Here is a 19,559-nt window from a genome sequence, read left to right as displayed (position 1 = left end):
CGTGGATTTAAAACTTTGATTAATGTCATCACATTGTCCTCCAAAAGTTGTACTAATACATATTCTCACCAACAGTGATGGAGAGTAGGGGGTTATTTTGTATACGGTTTTTATTGATAGCACTGAATAAATTTAGCAAAGGCTTTTCTACAACATGATAATGTTATGAAGATCTGGCATTGGCCCAGGTAGAGAACCCATATTAATGCATACCTAAGATACTCTATATATCAGCAGGCAGTATGGCATAGTAGAAAGAATCAGATGGACCTAGTAAAAATTGACAATGGGACATTCATTAGCTGGATGACTTTAGAAATACACAAATTCTTCCAGCATCAGTTTCTCCATCTATAAAGCAGGGCTGTTAACACCTACCCTGACTCATAGTGTAGCCTGAGCCTGAAAGAGAGAGAGAGAGCAGTAAACACACTAGTATTCCAGTAAGCTCTACCTGCTGGTCCACTGCTGTCATTCATAACTGATACAACAGAGTGTCCTAAGTAACTTGATTCAGATAATGACTTGTGTTAGGTCCTCCCCCTTCTCCAGAAGCCAACATTGAGACAAGAATGTGAATGTTAGTAGTTTCAGAGGTGGTTCCAGGAAACAGCATTAGGGGAATCGGGAGGTTTAAGAACATGTCTCAGAATTATTCCAGCTAAATGGTGAAGAAACAGAGGTAAGTATCTCCCTCCCATCTGTCATTGATCGAGAGATGCTCCTAAGGGGCCATTAGGAAATCCTGAGCACATCCATTGTCCTCCTCACGTCCTCAGAGCAGCTCTGGCAACCAGAAAATCCTCTACGGAAAAGAGGCACTATCAGTTATCTTTTATAATTGTAACTGGTTGATTACATTATTTTGAGCTCTTCCAGCTTAATTCCAAGTAAATTAAACCATGAAACTGGAACATTATAAGAACTTCCTGAACAAAGGCAAACAGATATGAATAAAGTCTCCATATTGTAAAAGTTAAAACTTATACACTTTCATTTCTTAGATTAACTTCAATTATAGAAATATAAGTTACAATTTTACTTGATAGTTGGAGAATTTAAATACTGTGCTGAAATTTCCTTCTCAGAAAGATAAAGAAAAGTTGTTTATAGACTATTTAAATTCCTATGACCACGGAAGTACGAAGAACAAAGAGCATTTTTGGAGATTAGCCAGGTGGGGCAAAGGTCTTTAAAATTAAACTATACGTGCTCTGATCCTTGTTATTGTGGTTCAAAAATGTAATGATCTTTTGTCATTCTTTTGGCTGCCCAGCATCTGAACCCCTTCCTATGTTTGGGGAATTCTTGACCTTATGAGTCTTGAAAGGATGCATAAATAGTCTCCCAGTATAAGAATTGAAAGTTCCAGATAATCACTTTTTTTTTTTAACTTTCTTTGCAGCCAAACATGTGCACATGACCAAGCCTCAGCCAATCAGATATCCCCTTCTCAGAATTTGAATGGGCAGTTAGTGAGGTACAGAAGCAGGGATGATAGACAATCATCTCTGAATGCAATGGCGGTTGCAGCAAGATAGTTTCTAGGGGCAGCAGTGATGCTATGCTAGCTCTGTTCAGTAACATGTGAGATGACATAAGTTGAGGCATCTAGTGATTGGTGACAGTGACATCCTCACTTGGCCAGATCTTTGATGTGATTTGGGGCTTTATGTCTGGTTGCTTATTCTCCAGCCTTCTCGGAAATTCTGTAAGCAATCTAATCCCTTTCAAAAAATTCTGGTGAATGCTTAAGTGAGTTAACACTGACTTCAGTTAGCTACAACCAAGAAAGTTTACTCCTCCAAAATTCAGTACCAGGAAGTAGGGTGTTGCCAGCAGCAAATGCTAAAATGTAGAATTGGCAATCTCAGACTTCTGAAATCATATTAACATAGCACTGCTCAGTTCTAAGAAAATACATCTTTCAAATGCCTATTTCAGATATGCCCCTAGAAAAAAATAACAAAGAGATTATCCCAAGAGGCAGAACCAAGGATCATAAAGGACAAGATAAAGGGTATTTCCTGAAAAGAGTGGCAAAAGGGTCAGCCTGATTGACTGACTAAGGAGCTTACTCCTCTCCCAGGCAGGTTCTCACCATTCCTGTGCAGTTGGATAAAGTATGTGTTATGGAAAAGTGACTGGGAGTCATCTTCTGCTCTTGCCCTTTCCCAATCAGACTTTATATTGTAGTCCATCGCTGAACCATGAAGAGCAAACAGTCACGGATCAAAGGAGACAACTGAACATTTGTGTTAACCACATTTCTAGCTTCTCTAACCTCAATGCTTTGACATCTTCCCTGTATGCATATGCCAGACACACCTTGTTCTAGAGAACCCGGTAATACACCTGAGTCACCTTGCCTGAGCCAACTGCTTCCCTTGTCACCTTCCCCATCCCCCTCCAGGAAGAGTCCTCCTCCTGGGGTGTGATTTTTAAATACAAACCAACCAATCCAGAATCTACACCCCAACCACCTTGCATATAGGGTGCTCATACTCGGTCACTATACACCCATTCTAACCACTCCAGGGCCAGGTACCAGGCAAGCAGGGAAAGCCCCTTTGCCCCAGAATCTGCTGAAATTATTCAAACTAGCTAGTCCTAAACCTGCTTACTTGCTTCATCCATTTCTTCCTGCAGAAACCACAATAAAGTCTTTTGCCCACAGTTCCTCCCTCTCATTTGCCTCATGACTGACCCTAGTGCTTCTCCATGTGGCCCTGATGGCATGATGTGTACTCCCTCTCTCAGGACTGTGAGTAAAATAAATTCTCTCTTTGATGGCAGTCATCTCCTGATCTATTGGCTCTACCATGTCTAAATAATAATAGTACGTATTGAAACTACATTATCCAACAATCCTGGACTTGGATGTACTAACTTGGTGAGACTTAGGGTTACCCCCACTTAGGGAGTACGTGGATAATTTTGATAAAGGCATGAACACTTTTTAAGTGTATGTAGAGATATTGGGAAGTCAAAGGAGTGGACTGTAGCAAACATTTTTGGTTTCCTACTCAACATCTATTACTCTCTCCTTTCAGGCAAAACACCAGTTTTGTTCAGGTATTCATCCCTCTTTCCTGTGACTCAAGGGATTGTGACCCTTTCCTTCCTCTAGGAGCAAATTCTATTTGGTCTGAGCCAGTCACAGTGTCCTTTTTCCCTTGCCAGTGATTGATTTAGGGCAGAGCATGGGACCCAAGTATGGACAATAGGACAAGAGGAGAGATGTACTGAGAGGCTCTGGGAAGTTTCCTCATGACTACAAAGGAGAAGTGGGAAGAAATGTCCAGCCAGTTCTGTGACTGGACATTCCTGTGTCAAGATGTAGCCTGGAACCACAGGAGTCGTCTTACTCCCAGTGAGCCTGAGGATAAGACCAATGGGAAGAAGGGGGAAAAAAGACTCATAGACAATGAAGCCAGAACAATAATGTGTCATGGTTGTAGCTCACTCTTCCTTTGGCCTTCTTGATCTGTGAGATAACCAATTTTCTTATCATTTAAATGAGTTTGAGTCAGGGTTTTTTGTTACTTGAAGCCCAAAGCATCCTAACTGATCCTCCTGCTTTTACTAATAGTTAATGAGAAACAGTGTTCTGAGAGATGCCACTCTGACTCCAGAACTTGTAACTGTGATCTTTCACCACATGACTTGCTATAATTTAATTGCTTACATTAAACATGCTGGTTATATAAAATTTTATTTGTTCATCTACATCATAAAATGTTTATTATAGGAAATCCAGTTTGTTCACTTAAACTGTTTATGAACTCACTGGCCTTTTGTTGATTAATCCACCACTACAAATCCTAGATGGGTTTGCTTATCAAAGAGAATTTTCACTAGTTCTAACAGCTGTAGAGAATAAAATTACCTGTAAGAGCAGATCCAAACATTGTGCAAAGCTTTGTTCTTGCACAATTTGCAAATATCGCATATCTGAACCACATCTACTTCTTTGGCATGAATTATTGACTCATCAGATCACCATCAAAATATTCATGTGCCCTTCATATTTGGATTTCTGGTCATGTGGCTCACTACTGAAAAAACCTAGATGATCTAGATTCTTCTTCCACTTTCAGCCCTTTACTAAAAAAGTTCACGGTCTGGTAAGTCAGGGCTGCTCCTGGCAGACAATTCTTGAAGTAGTCTATTTTACACATTCATGATGCCTCACTGCTCTGGCCTGAAAAAGTACACACAATCCCTACCTGAAGCCCCCTTTCTTTATCTACCCACTGACCTTAAAATCCATCCAGGCCTAAATTAGAGAGGCAGCCATTCATCAAATTCAAAGTAAGGGGGCTGACTCCGTGGCCGAGTGGTTAAGTTCTCGAGTTCCGCTGCGGCAGCCCAGGGTTCCGATCCTGAGCGTGGACATGGCACCACTGGTCAGGCCACGTTGAGGTGGCGTCCCACATTCCACAACTAGAAGGACCTGCAACTAAGATACACAACTGTGTATGGGGGGGCGGGGTTTGGGGAGATAAAGCAGGAAAAAAAAAAAAGATTGGCAACAGCTGTTAGCCCAGGTGCCAATCTTTAAAAAAAAAAAAATTCAAAGTAAGTGTTCACTATACTGTAAGGGCAAACACAGGGTTTCCTCAGTAGGAAACTTGAAGAAGTATGGTTCATTTTAATTGTAAAAAATGTTTTCATTAACTTTCATTAATCCATGAAAAAGAAGAAAAGAAGTAAATTTTTTAAAATCTATTTTACATTAGTATCTTTATTATTAGAGTTCACACCATCAAAATACAAAATCAAATCCCACCCAGATTATGTGAGTTGGGGGAAAATATATGAACCAAAATATCTAAGTATAAATCTACATTGTGGTTATATGACTATACAAGAATCATTCCAGCTCTTTGGAAAATAGGCATGGATGATGTTTGATAATAAAGTGTCATACTATCCACATGAGTATGGGAATATTCAGGGTTCATTTTATATTTATAAAGTCTGGAGATTAAAGGAGAGATTTCAGGGCTGTAAAAAAATTCTCACAGTCCTTTAAAAATCAGGAACTGAAAAATAATGAAAAAGAATAAACTCCTGGTACATACAGCAACGCTGACAAACTTCATTAACATATTGAGGGAAGTAAAACCAGTGGCAAAAGAGAACATACTGTATAATTCCATGTATGTGACATTCAATGTGGGCATAGATTGCGAAGGGGAGTAAGACAACCTTATGAGATTCTGGAAATGTTATGTATCTTAACAGGATGATGATTATATGGGTATGTACATCAATCTGCAGTTAAGCTTAGATATAATCAACGCTGCCACATTAATGCGCTTTACGTACTTTACTATCTATATGTTCTCGATCAAGTAACAAATTGTTCCTCTGTAGACCATTAAGTAAATTTTGGTTAAATAGTAATAGAATATATAAATCTATGATCAAATATTGATAGAATTGAAGCTTCACGACAGAAGGAACCATATCTGTTTCACTTAGCACCAGATACCCAGAGCGTGGTGTATTCTACCTGGAACAGGCTAGCAGAAAGAGGGAAGGAAGGGTAGAAGAGAAGGAAATTATTTTAACTGTTTTCCGGTTTATGTATTATAATTAATGCTGACATCCACTTCATGCATTTGGTTGTTCCCTTAATTTAGTAAAGGAGTTGCCTTTGAGCAGGGTTGCCCCGTAGAATATTTCCCATTTCCTACATAGAATGGCTGAGATGAGGAAAAGGAAAACATTCTCGGCACTTACTTATGTCTTATGAATAGGAAGAACTACAGGGAGAAAAGAGGATAAACCAACCAGGACCACAAGCTCCAGGACCAGAGCACAGAGGAAGACCTTGTGATTTAAAGGAGGTGCTGACAGGAGTACCTGGAAGGAAAGACTTCAAGCTTAATACCTGGGCTAAGACACCAAATAATGGGAAACTACCCATGATTGGGCACTGTGACTGGATGAAATCTGCTTCTCAGAACAAACCACTCACGGGAGAAGAGTTTAACTGAGCCATTCGACCAGATGAAAGGGACGAGATGGAGGGATACCACACACTGGGGAATGAGGGGACGTGAGAAAAGGCTAAGAAATCTCTCTTCCTTGTCCTTGGGTAGTGGCAGGAAGTATTACTACCTTGTCTGAAATAGAGTATTATTTCCCATAGTACATGGAGACGGTTTTAGTCTTTGAACAGCTGGTATAAGCATATCTTTTTATAAGGAATAACTTGCTTGTGAACATGGGCTTTGGTTGGTACATTTTGGCTAAAAGGCAAAACCCAGGTTTCTGCCCAAGAAGAAGCAACTCTGTAAAACAGTAAGAGAATTGGAGTTGAATGGAGGCTTTTGGGAGAACCGTCAAGATGAACCCCTTAAACTGGCATTGAATATAGAAGGGATATGGGGAGAAGTAAAATGTTGATGGAATTTTGTTAAGGTTTTAGCTGAATGATTTATATTAGAAACCTCTTCACCATTTCCTCTTTACAATCTTTGGTAAAATTTATGTTCTTTAAAGCATACTTTCTTTGTGGGAAAATGAGTATGAACGCTGAGTTTTACTTTGATGTTAGTACTAATTAAAACTATCTTACCATTTGGACTGATATAACAGAATACCCTAACCTGAGTGGCTTATAAACAGCAATTTATTTCTCACAGTTCACAAGGCTGGCAAGTCGAAGATGAAGGTGCCAGCCGATTCGGGTCTGGTGAGGGCTCTTCCTGGTTCACAGAAGGCTGTCATCCAGTATCCTCACATGGTGGAAGAGGAAAGGTTGCTTTCTGGGATCTCTTTTATAACACTAAATCCATTCATGAGTGATCCACCCTCATGACCTAATCACCTGCCAAAGACCCCATCTCCGAATACCATCACATTGGGAGTTACATTTCAACATATGAATTTTGGGAGGACACAAACATTCGGCTATAACAGAAACCCAGACTACATGCAGAGATGGCCTATATCAAGTTAGCCTCCATTTAGTCACTCTGGGTCTGCCATGTTCTTTCCTAAGAGTCCCTGGGTGGGGCAGGCCCCATGGTCGAGTGGCTAAGTTCACTTGTCCTGCTATGGCAGCCCAGGGTTTAGCCAGTTCAGATCCTCGGTGCAGACATGGCACCGCTCATCAGGCCATGCTGAGATGGCATTCCACATAGCACAACTAGAAGGACCTGCAACTAGAATATACAACTATGTACTGGGGGGCTTTGGGGAGGAGAAGAAAAAAAAAAGATTGGCAACAGGTGTTAGCTCAGGTGCCAATCTTTAAAAAAAGAAAGAAAGAAAGAAAGAAAGAGTCCCTGGGGAAGGAAGAGCACCAAGAGGATAAAGGAAAAGGGCAGACTGGGAATGCTGCAAATCTGATAGGGCAGACATCAGGGAGATCTTGGCCTGCTGGCCAGTCCTTCTTGTCCAGAACTGAAGATGGCCATGTAGTCTAGGAAGCTTTCCTGCTTCATGGTAATATAGACGGCATATGCATGAAGCTGCCCAGCAGGAAGTAAGAAGTGAAGAGTTTCTTCCCAGGGTCCCTTATGGAATGTTGAGGATAAACCATAGCTTTCAAGCCAGACTGCCTAAATCCTGGTTCCTCTCTGGTTTTATTCTTTGCTAGTCTTTATCCTTTATTAAAGACCTTTTTTTTTTCCTCCAACTGTTCCAGTGTGGTCTCAGCTGGACTAGTTCAAGGGAAGAAGGAAGAGATCATGTGACAGGGTTGGGCCAGGGAGATGATGGGGCGAAAGCACCTCCCTGTGGCTGAGTGGCAGGAAAGCAAGAAACGTTAGCTTCTGGGTCTACCTGAAGGAAGAGAGAAATGCAAGAAAATGATTTGTGGGAAGTGTAAGCTTTGGATTTTTATTATCATTAATGTAAGTGGCATTTTCCTTAGACCATCGTCTCTTTAGCAGCACAGCCTCACCGACCATGAGGTCTGAAGTGCATGGGTTCAAGATAGATTGTCACTGAAGTTTTTACAGTCATGAATGTATTTTAGCATGAACACTATCATATGCCATTATTTTTTGTTATGTTGTTAAAGCCGTCAGATATACGTTAGAGGGATTTTTTTTTTGTCTGAGTGTTATGACAGGAAAATAATACTTAAATGAATATACAAACCAAATCATCTCTACTGGCATTGTTAATCTAGAAGAAAGTATTGCATAGACAACAGCAAGAGCGAAGACACTTAGTCTATACTTTCAAAAGGGACTTGATCATTTTTCACTGGCAGAATATCTCACCAAGTTAGTGTAAATTATGCTATTTAATAAAAGATAGCAACAATGAAGTTAACTGGTTTTTTTCTCTTCAGTATTTGCTTTAAGAAAAAAAATCCCGGAATTTGTAGGGATTTCCGATGCCAGGAAATCATGAAATGTAAGAGTATATTTAGCAATCAGGGTGACTTAGCTCAGGGTAATTGGCATATGTATAATTATAATTTGCATTCCAGTTATTTAAACTGAGATATCCTTGATCAGGTTGAACATACTGTGAGTAGAAGATCTCTTTTTCCAAGAAATAAGATGGAGAGAGTCTTTGGAGAATGACCTCACTGAATTGGTAAGTTAGCTTTCTCCGGATTTTGGTGATTTCCCCAGTTCTTCCGTAATTCCTTAGTGCTCTGGCCATTTTCTGGTAAGTCATCGTCTTCCGGTTGCCTTTTCTTTTTCCCCAAAGTTGGGCAAGTTTTTCTTTGTTTTTTGATATGAACTGAAAGATGCCTCTGTTTTTATCTACCCACTGAATACAAGATGCCATCTCAGGATTATACAAGGATTCATGAAGATATTCAAACAGTCGGAGCTTCTTCCTGCCTAAAATGGAGAAAAACAATGTCATAGCCCATCGTGGCTGTATGCAAAGAACATCTTCAGGAAGAGTTTGTTGAATGACTACAGAATTAAAAGCTACACTGAGACTGGTTTTCCTCCCACTCACCCCCTTAGGAATGCATTTATGGCATCCTTTTATGGGACTTGAAAGTCAAAGGTCTATTTGATCTATTGGAAAAGGGAAGCACGGAGCCTTACCCATGTCTCCCATTTGTCACGTAGTCTTTCTTCACGGACCTTAACTACTAGTTGTATGTCATATGCTAAACTTTCTACAGAACAACAAAACTGAGCCCAATGGACTGCAAAGTTTAGTGGTTTTAAAGAGAAGCTTCAAGAGCCATTTCCAGAAGGGAAGTCATTTGAAGGGACTTTATTCAAATGAGTTAAGTCAAATGAGGCAAGAAATGTGAATGCATTTTGTAAAATGCAAAATAGTATGCAAACATTATGAGAAATCAAGATCAGAGACTTTGGTAAAAATGCTAATTCTGGGTCTGCATAATTATTTGAAAACTAAAGAACAGAAAAAACTGGAGTGGAAAATGCCAAAATATCTTCATGACGCTTTGATATTATTTATGAGCAATGACAATGGGCCTTGTGATATTTTTCATTGCCGTGAAATAAAATGGTAATTCCAGAGTTTTTATCTCTTTAGGAACACAGCCCTTTACATTTCAGAATAACTAGACAGGAAACTTTGGGAGGATTTGTTGTAGTGGCCTGTTTGTTCAGTTGATTGAATTTCTTTGGTCTCACAGAGAACAAAGGTGACAGCCCATTTTGTGACTTCTGAATTGGTTGGTAAATATCACACCCCACCAGATCTGTCAGTAGCTAAAAAATCCACGGCCAAATTCCATTTTCCCCTTGAGAAAGTAGAGTATTGGATTCCCAAACTGCTTTAAACACTCTCTGGGGAGTAATACTCTTGCATCAGTCATCATTCATCCAAAATCCTCAAAGGTTTTTACAAAGATTATCTTTTGTGTTATATTATCTTGAGTTTATGAATTGAGAAATGAAAGGGACTTACCAAAAAACACATCATGAATTAAAGTCACAGCCTTCAACAAATTCTCTGCCTCTCATCTAGTGGTCAAATCAATTACAATGGATTCTCATCTTTTTAAATTCGTTTTCAATTTTGAAAACAATGTTTACCTTTTTATTTTTATTTTTTTTGAGGAACATTAGCCCTGAGCGAACTGCTGCCAATCCCCCTCTTTTTGCTGAGAAGGACTGGCCCTGAGCTAACATCCGTGCCCATCTTCCTCTACTTTATATGTGGGACGCCTACCACTGCATGGTGTGCCAAGCAGTGCCATGTCCCTACCCGGGATCTGAACCGTCGAACCCCGGGCCACTGAGAAGCGGAACGTGCGAACTTAACCGCTGCACCACCGGGCCGGCCCCCTACCTTTTTAATTTTTAAAAAATAAAAGTGTTATGTGCTCATGGTAAAAGATTCAAACAGAAGCACGAAGTGAAAGTAAAATTCCAGTTTATCTTACATATTTCTAGAAAATACTTTTTTCTTTTTTTGCATATATAAATTTATGCATATCCTTTAAAAATTACAAACGGCATCACACTACTTTGCACTTTTTTCAGTAAATATCTTTAAATTAAGTCATAGAATACAGAGATTAGTTATAGATAAAAGAAATACCAAACTGTTGACAGTGGTTACTTCTGGGGCATAGTGTGTGAAGAAAAACGAACAATTTTACTTATTCTTTACATACTTCTAAATCATTTCAACTGTTTTTTTTTTTCTTGAGGAAGATTAGCCCTGAGCTAACATCTGTCACCAATCCTCCTCTTTTTGCTGAGGAAGACTGGCTCTGAGCTAACATCCGTGACCATCTTCCTCTGCTTTATACATGGGATGCCTGCCACAGCATGGCTTGTCAACTGGTGAAATGTCTGCACCCGGGATCTGAACCAGCGAACCCCGGGCCGCCAAAGTGGAACGTGTGAACTTAACGGCTGCGCCACTGGGCGGCCCCTCATTTGAACTTTTTAAGATTTTATTTATTTTTTTCCTTTTTCTCCCCAAAGCCCCTTGGTACATAGTTGTATATTTTTAGTTGTGGGTCCTTCTAGTTGTGGAATGTGGGACGCCGCCTCAGCGTGGCTTGATGAGCAGTGTCATGTCCGCGTCCAGGATTCGAACCAACGAAACACTGGGCTGCCTGCAGCGGAGCGCGGGAACTTAACCACTCAGCCACGGGGCCGGCCCCCTTTTTTTTTTCTTTTGAGGAAGATTAGTCCTGAGCTAACTACTGCCAATCCTCCTCTTTTTGCTGAGGAAGACTGATCCTGAACTAACATCCATGCCCATCTTCCTCTACCTTATACGTGGGACGCCTACCACAGCATGGCTTTTGCCAAGCGGTGCCATGTCCATACACGGGATCCAAACTGGCGAACCCTGGGCCGCTGAGAAGCGGAACGGGCCGCTGAGAAGCGGAACGTGCCGCTGCACCACTCGGCCAGCCTCATTTGAACTTTTAATAATGAGCACTATTACTTTTGAATAATGGAATTAAAAAGGATTCATGCAAAAAAAGTGAATATACTTTCAGAATTCTTTCTGTATCAATATATAAGGTATGCCTTCATGTCTTTTAACAACTATATATGTTCCATTTTATACATGTACTATTTTTCTCCCAATAATGAATGCCCAAAATCATTTTGAAATTTCATTCTGTTTCAAATGTATCCCTATTTCAGGCGGAATATGAAGCTCTAAAAACAGAAAATGGGGGCTGACCCGGTGGTGCAGTGGTTAAGTTTGCATGTTCCTCTTCAGGGCCCAGGGTTCACCGGTTCGGATCCCGGGTGTGGACATGGCACCGCTTGGCACACCATGCTGTGGTAGGCATCCCACATATAAAGTGGAGGAAGATGGGCACGGATGTCAGCTCAGGGCCAGTCTTCCTCAGCACAAAGAGGAGGATTGGCAGTAGATGTTAGCTCAGGGCTAATCTTCCTCAAAAAAACCCACAAAACCCCAAAACAGAAAATGGTAGATAAAATGTCTCCTAATAGCAAAGCTCCACAGCACAAAACATCAATGAAAAGATACAGGTATCACACCCTGGAGTGAGTTAGTAGTTAGTTATAAAAAAAAGGTAACAAGCTAAACATCTGGACAGAGGAGAAGTATTATTCTCCCTATGTTAAATCACTACTACAGTTCAATATTCAATACCAATACTCAGTGATACAGTAGACTTATTTTATCTGTGCGATTACATATTTTATTCCTTGCTGGATTAGAACATTACTTTTTTATGATTCCAGGATACAGTATACTGTTTTCTAGGAACAAAACTTGTTTTCCCAAAAAACATTCACTTAAAATAACTTTACATAACTATGATAAAGTATCATTTAAAAAATTGCACTCTGAAAATGGGATGCGTCATATATATCTCTGTACCTTATACACAAACAAATATGGTAGTTGAGTTCCATTCTTTTACTATCACAAACAACATTGGAAAGAACATCGTAATACACTTATATGTACACACATACATACACGCACATATGCACGCATCCATGGTATCTCAAGAAATTATTACAGTGCCGGGCTATGAGCATAATGCTTTACATGGTTTTTCTCGTTTAATTTTTACGGCAATCTTAGAATGTCCATACAATTATTATTTGTTTTTTGAATAAGGAAACTGTGGTACAGAAGGTTAAGTGATTTGCCCAGGCTCACACAATTAACCCAGAGTTCACACTCAATCCTGAATTATATAGTCCCTAAGAATCAAAAGATATGAACACTTAAAATTTTGATAGTTATCGCCAAATTGCCTCACAAAACTTTGTACCAATTTATACTCCCTCCAATAGTGCATGAGAGTATGTGTGGCGCATAGCTTAGCCATCAGAGGCTACTCTCCCGCTTAAACACTTTTTCCCATCTGTTAGGTGAGGCCATCATCATCTTTAATTTATGAAATCAAGATTTCAAATTTATGAAATATCGAATTATTATGGAAATTTTTTTCAGAAAACTTAACAGAGAAGATGATTTCTATCCTGAAGCCTTCACAATTCGAATAAGATTGCTAAAATAACTTACAGAAAAGTTCCCCCTTCTATACCTAAAACGTGTATACACCATTCTTGAATAGAGATTTATTTGGGCAAAGTGACACTTTGCAGCTTCAGAACATCTCTGTGAAGCAATGAGAAGGCTCCCCCAAGAGGAACAGCTTGAAGTGGTTCCGTCCGTCAGAGTTAAATTATCCTCAATCACGATAAGAGAATATTTTGCAAATACAATTCCAAACTCAGATATAAAATCCACCTAAAACTGCTTTGAGGAAGAGCTGGTTCTTTTACCTATACAAAGAGTGATGGATCAATCCACATACCTTTTCCTCCCTTTTGCTGGAGAACAGCAGGTTGTACTAGCTGGTTTTCAGGGATGTTCTGCAGAGATTGATGAATATTTCCTTCAAAATAGAGGTCTGCAGCACTGTTCTATATAAATAACGAAGCAGGATGTTAAGTGGGGCTTTCCATGTGACCTCCTAGTTGGTAGCTAAAGTCAAAAGCTAAGGGCAAAAGAAGTGCTAAGCATCTCCCAAATTCTAGAAAGCACTACCCTCAACTGCAGCCAGATATATCCCAGCCGAGAACTAGCATCAAACCCATATAAAAAGAGGACCAAGAGATGGAGGGTAATCTTTGGCTGTGTGAGGAGTTCCATATCCTCTCTTCCCTATGAGAAAGGAGAGGGGGGTGCTTCCTTCCTTCTCCCTAAAAATGCCCAGTGAGAAAGAAAGATCCAAAAGAATCATTGGTAGAAACTGAGGTGCCAGCAAAAAGGGAAGATGGGTTTCCATTCCTGAGTTGGATGACCATCTGGGAAAGAAGAGATAAGAAGAGAAAGATGGCAGCCAAGGGAGGGCAGAGCCAAGAGAGGGGACAGGAGGAAGCAACCTGAGCTCCTACCATTACCTACCTACAGGAAGGATATGTGGATCTCTATGGGTTAATTAGACACAGTGGAAGGGACTGGACTTGTGTCATCTTACTACACCTCATAAAAGAGGGCTATCAAGCAGGCAAAACGTTGTCCCATGTATGCTACGGGGTGGGAGTTGAAGTGGAAGTAAGGTTGCCAGATTTAGCGACTAAAAATATCGGGCATCCTGTATTTTACCTGGCAACCCTAAGTGGAAGCAAAAGAGGTTAAGCTTGAACCAAAACTCCCTCTTCAAAGAAATGCCTTGTGGAGAGGCCCTGACAGAACAATTTACAGGGTCAGGAAAAGGACATTTGACATGGCATGATTAAAGGTAATGACTAAAGAAAAAGAAAGACCATTTCATATTTATACCCCACTACATTAAGACTGATGATAAAATGGAAACATTAAAAAAATAATGGGGCGGGGGGCGCGGCCCCTTGGCTGAGTGGTTAAGTTCACGTGCTCCAATTCTGCAGCCGAGGGTTCAGATCCTGGGCGCGGACATGGCACCGCTCATTAGGCCATGTTGAGGTGGCATCCCACATGCCACAACTAGAAGGACCTACAACTAAAATATACAACTATGTACTGGAGGGATGTGGGGATAAAAAAGCAGGAAAAAAGAAAAAAGAAAAAAGGAAAAAGAAAACAACGTAGGGGCTGGCCTGTGGCAGAGTGGTTAAGTTTGTGTACTCTGCTTTGGTGGCCCAGGGTTCAAAGGTTCAGATCCTGGGCATGGACCTACACACTGCTCATCAAGCCATGCTGTGGCAGCACCCCACATAGAAGAACTAGAATAACCTACAACTAGGATATATAACTATGCATTGGGGCTTGGGGAGAAAAAAAATAAAGAGGCAGATTGGCAACAGATGGTAGCTCAGGGCCAATCTTCCTCACCAAAGAAAACAATGTAAAAGAATGCATGAATGGAGAGATAGGTGGTGGGGACACTTTCCTTTGCAGGAGGCTACTAAAATATAAATGAATTGGTCCCATACATGTAGCTGACTCTGAGCTCCGGAGGGAAAACAGAGCAGATTAATACAAAATTGTAGGTAAAGCCAGTACAGAAGTTTGGGCCTTTGCCCTATGGGTGTTAGGGGAACAATAACTTTGCTGCAATTTTCCAGAAGGACTAAGGAGAAGTGGTGTGAGAACCCTAAAAACACCTCCTCTTTACAGAAGTCATTCAAACCAGTCTGTAGCTGGAAGAAGAGTAATGATGGAGGGCAGTTTCCTTCTTGATGGCATTGCTGATGATCACCCGCCTTGCCTGTCAGATTCATACCACTGGTGACCCTGAGTAAGCATGCTCAGTCAGGGCTGTCTTTAAGCTGGGTTTCTGCTAGCATACACCAAGTGGAATGCTGGTGTACATGTGAAATTTGCCTGTTCCTGAGGGAAGGTCTCCTGGTACATGTACTCACTATTACTGTTCTCCAGTTATAGACAGGTTCCTCTACCGGCAGCACAGCACAGCAGCTGGAATTCCCTCTGACATGACAGTGGTTGATGAAGGCCAGGTAATTTTTGTAATCTAATTTAAAAACAAGAGGAAGAAACTGAAAAAGTCAAAGTTTATATTTGTGTGTGTGTGTGCTTATATATATTTATATCTGCAATTGCTCCTCCCCGTGTTCCCTTCTCATGCTCTCTTCTCACTCCACATTTCCCTATGGTGTTTATTGCATTATACTGGTATTACGGAAACTCTTTTATATATTACAGCAACTCCAGGGAGGCTGGGATCTCCTGATTTCTTTTACCTTGCAACTGCCCCCTACACCTATTTTCAATAGGAAAATATCTGGATCGCACCTAGACTACCATTCTACAGTCTGTAGGGAAATGGGTGAGGAAGAAGAATATTTATTGTTCCATGTAGAATATCTCTTGGATGGGAGGAAGGTCTGTAAAATAAATTATAATAATTGAAAAGCCATTTCTGAACAGTTAAAATTATCTATTAGATAAATATCAATCTGATATGCTTAATAGCAAATAATTATATGGATTCGTATTTCTGTGTGGAATGTCATTCTCTACATCCTCTGAATTTTTACATGTGATACTTTAAATTTATTTATGCTGGGTAACCCTGCATGCTTTTTGCCTTCATTAGAATCAATTCTAGATGTATTGGGCAAAGATGGTCTTCTCTGTTCCGGTCATTATTCTTACATGTTTATGTGACCAACAAGCCATCTGATGTACCAGAGGAAGAAAGGGACTGACATCTTTACCTGGGGGGTACTGAAGATCTCCAGTTGAATGTTGCCTCAGTACCTCAAAAGCATCCTCAAATGCTTGTCCCAGCTTGTCTTGTTCAACACAAGCCTGTTAGAACAATGGCAGAACTCTGGAGTTATGAAATTACCAATTGAACTTAATTTTTCTGATATAAAGAAGGGTTTCCTAATCATGGCACTATTGACATTTTTAGGTTGGCTAAGTCTCTTTTCGGGGGCTGTCCTGTGCATTGTAGGATACTTAGTAGCTTCCCCGGCCTCTATCCATGAGATGCTAGTAGCACTCCCACAGTTGTGACGATCAAAAATGTCTCAGACATTGCCAAATATACCCTGGGGGACAAAACCAACCCTGGTTGAGATCCATTGCCACGTAATATAGTATTTAGAGAGCAGTATACATTCTATAGTATAGTATTGAACATTCTTGCAAAATTTTAGCAAGTAGTTGTATAGTTGGAGACTGATCTGGAAAAAGGATCAAGGAAATATCTTTAATCAAACAGAATCTGAATTGTTACTTAAAAATGAAATGCTCTTAATTTCCAAAGCGTGTCTCCAAGACCTAAAATTGAACTGTTTTGCAAACCATTTCATACCCTTATTAATATGATCCGTATATTTTATTTTCAAAATGGAGGAAGAGTGAAGATTTTGAAATGCCAACTTACCATGCTTCATTAATAAATTGACAGTTCTGAAAAAGATTAATGTTTTAAAAACAAAATTAAATAGTGTCTCTATTTAACTTGCCTCTGAATTAAAATATCTTACTCAAAAATTATTTTCAGAAAATATAAAAACCAAAAGCACCACCTGAATTTTCTTGGGCAAAGGCAAATTTTCTTTCTTAAAAAGTTTATTTTTGCTTTTCTCTCATTACAACGCTTTTAAAAGTTAAAATGGAGTTAATTACCTAAACTGCTTAATCTATGGAACTAGCACAGGAGTATATTTAAGTATTTCAAAATGTTTTTAGTATTGAAGTATTTTAAAATTCTGAAAAACAAAATCTTTTTTACCTCAGCATAGCTCTCTATTTATAACAGTGATTTCTTTTTTTTAGCTTTTCAGGTGTCAAAGAGCCTTCTGAGAATCCGATGAAAGATATGCTTTTTCCCTCCCGAAATGTAGATTTACGTTACAAATAAAATGTACCCTATTAAACCCATCTGTGGAGTTTCTAAAAGCTTGCCTTAAGAACCCTGGTCTAGGGGCCGGCCCTGTGGCCGAGTTGTTAAGTTCGTGCGCTCTGCTTCGGCGGCCCAGGGTTTCATCAGTTCCGATCCTAGGCGCAGACATGGCACCGCTGAGGCGGCATCCCACATGCCACAACTAGAAGGACCCACAACTAAAAATACACAACTATGTACCAGGGGGCTTTGGGAGAAAAAGGAAAAATAAACTTTTTTTTTTAAAAGAACATTAAAAAGAAAAGAACCCTGGTCTATAGTTTTTTACATTATCTACTTTTTTAAATCTCTGTAATTTAGATTTTGTTTTAAATAAACGATTATCACACAGACCCACACCAAATGTTTTTTAACTGTTATATAGAACTACACACAAAAAAACCCCAAATCGACATAAGAAAGAGCCTGTGATGGGTCCAACATTGCTTATCATTTCATTTAACACACCAAGCAACTCTGTTTATATGAGTTTTGAACGTTTATCCTGCAAACACAATGAGCTTACTCCTTAATATTTAACACGGCATAATACAATGAGATAATATAATCTAATGTTATTATTATATATATCCATAATACATCAATATAACATGTCAGACATCGAAATTCTAGTTTGCTCTTCGAAATCACTATATCACATCAGTTAAAAGAGAATATGAAAAGAAAAACCCATTAAAAAAAGGTAACTATGTGAGGTAATGGATATGTTAACTAATCTTATTGCGGTAATCATTTTGCAATATATGTATGTCAAGTCATCATGTCCACACCTTAAACTTACACAAATTATATGTCAATTATATCTCAATAAAGCTGGAAAATAACTAAAAAAAAATACAGTTTCCCATGTAGGAGATGTTGAACAATTTAGCAACAACTTAAAAAAAAATCCATAAATTACTGGTTTATAGTCCCTAATGAATATTATCAGTATACATATTTTTTAAATAGCCATGTCAATGACTTTCAATCAATTATGCCTTGACTCATAGGCACCAAAACAAATACATGAGTGTTGTACTTTGGATTAAATACTTAAATGAGGCTATTTTCTTTATCTAAAATACCCCACAAAACTACCACAACTCTCAAAAGTAGCAAACCCAAAGGGGTAAAAAAAGCTTGAAAACATTATTGATCACTTCAATTGCTTAATATTTCTTGTATCGGAATAAGCAGTTAATGAGAAACACTCATTAGGCCAAAGGAGAAAATTAACAGTTATTATAAGGTATTTTGAAAAACATATGCTAAACACTTACCAGGAAGACACTTCAACCCTTTGCAAAGATGTTTCATTAATATCAGAATCGTTAGGACAGAACTGTCAAGAACTCACTGGCAGAGTTGCATTAAATAGCTGTTTTTAAGGAAGTGCTACAAAAGGGGATTTTTTTTAAAAGATACAGTGCCTTCATAATTTCTATTTCATGAAAGAGACAGTAGACACCAGGGGCTATTATTTTGAAGAGGTACAGAACAGTTTGTATCCTATGGGCCAAAAGCATTAGAAGAAACCCATGAAACCCCCACCCAGCATAACTTGCAACTCCTCTGTTCTGCACAGCCCCACTGGAAACCTCTGACCTGCACAACTCGTGTCCATTCTACTTTTTTTACTCCTATTACTTCTTGCTTGATTCAGGACCCTATATTGCCTTTCTTGCCTGGACTATTAACAGCCTTCACTCTCGCCTCCCCAGATTGGTCTCTTTCCTCCCAAACCTTACTTTACTCATACTGCCGTTCACCCATCACCTTACTTAGAGGTCTTAAAGGTTTAGGCTGTTGCTCTGGCATTCCAGGTTCTTCATTCCAGCCTTATTTCTCACCATTCCTTTAAGAGGAGGAAACCAAATCCATGCTACAATCTTCTCTCCACACCTGGATCCAGTAGAGGCTCCGAAACAGTTAGAAGAGACTTATGGGTGGTGATCTAATTGGACATGCTTGAAGCTGCTGCACTTGCAGAGCAGCTCTCATCCTCTTATTTAACTTGAAGGATTATTTGGGATGGTTCTGATGGAAATTATGCGGTGCTCCCTCCACCTATAATGTTTCCCTCCCAGTCTATCCATCTGCCCATTTACCCATTCCATCTTACCTGTCCATCAGAGTCCAATCTAGCATCCACAGGCACCAGGTGGAAATGATCTTTCCCTCTGAAACACGTGTCTGCATCACCTTTACCTAACTGTAACCTTTTGCCATTTTAATAGATGTCACATTTAGCCGGAGGGGTGGCAGGCAGAGAAACCAC

General features: G+C 39.6%; 1 protein-coding gene across 1 annotated transcript; it reads right to left on the bottom strand.

Moving 5' to 3' along the window:
• Window positions 1–6,628: 6,628 nt before the first annotated feature.
• On the bottom strand, window positions 6,629–18,808 carry SPIC (Spi-C transcription factor). Its single transcript, XM_005606545.4, has 6 exons — window positions 18,562–18,808; window positions 16,778–16,803; window positions 16,101–16,194; window positions 15,285–15,394; window positions 13,253–13,361; window positions 6,629–8,825 (listed from the first exon to the last, which is right to left on the bottom strand). The coding sequence occupies exons 2-6, from the start codon at window positions 16,778–16,780 to the stop codon at window positions 8,398–8,400; spliced, it is 744 nt and encodes a 247-aa protein (XP_005606602.1). The 5' UTR covers window positions 16,781–16,803; window positions 18,562–18,808; the 3' UTR covers window positions 6,629–8,397.
• Between the last annotated feature and the right edge of the window lie 751 nt (window positions 18,809–19,559).

The sequence above is a fragment of the Equus caballus genome, chromosome 28 (assembly GCF_041296265.1).
Source record: "Equus caballus isolate H_3958 breed thoroughbred chromosome 28, TB-T2T, whole genome shotgun sequence".
Classification (NCBI taxonomy): domain Eukaryota; kingdom Metazoa; phylum Chordata; class Mammalia; order Perissodactyla; family Equidae; genus Equus; species Equus caballus.
This window is presented reverse-complemented; position numbering and strand designations above follow the sequence as displayed.

Excerpts from the sequence above, each read along its gene's own strand:
- SPIC (XM_005606545.4), bottom strand. Across the intron at positions 13,362-15,284 it reads ATAACTGGAGAACAGTAATA|AACAGTGCTGCAGACCTCTA; the intron begins GTGAGTACATGT and ends TTATTTATATAG. Across the intron at positions 8,826-13,252 it reads CCAGCAAAAGGGAGGAAAAG|GCAGGAAGAAGCTCCGACTG; the intron begins GTATGTGGATTG and ends TCTCCATTTTAG.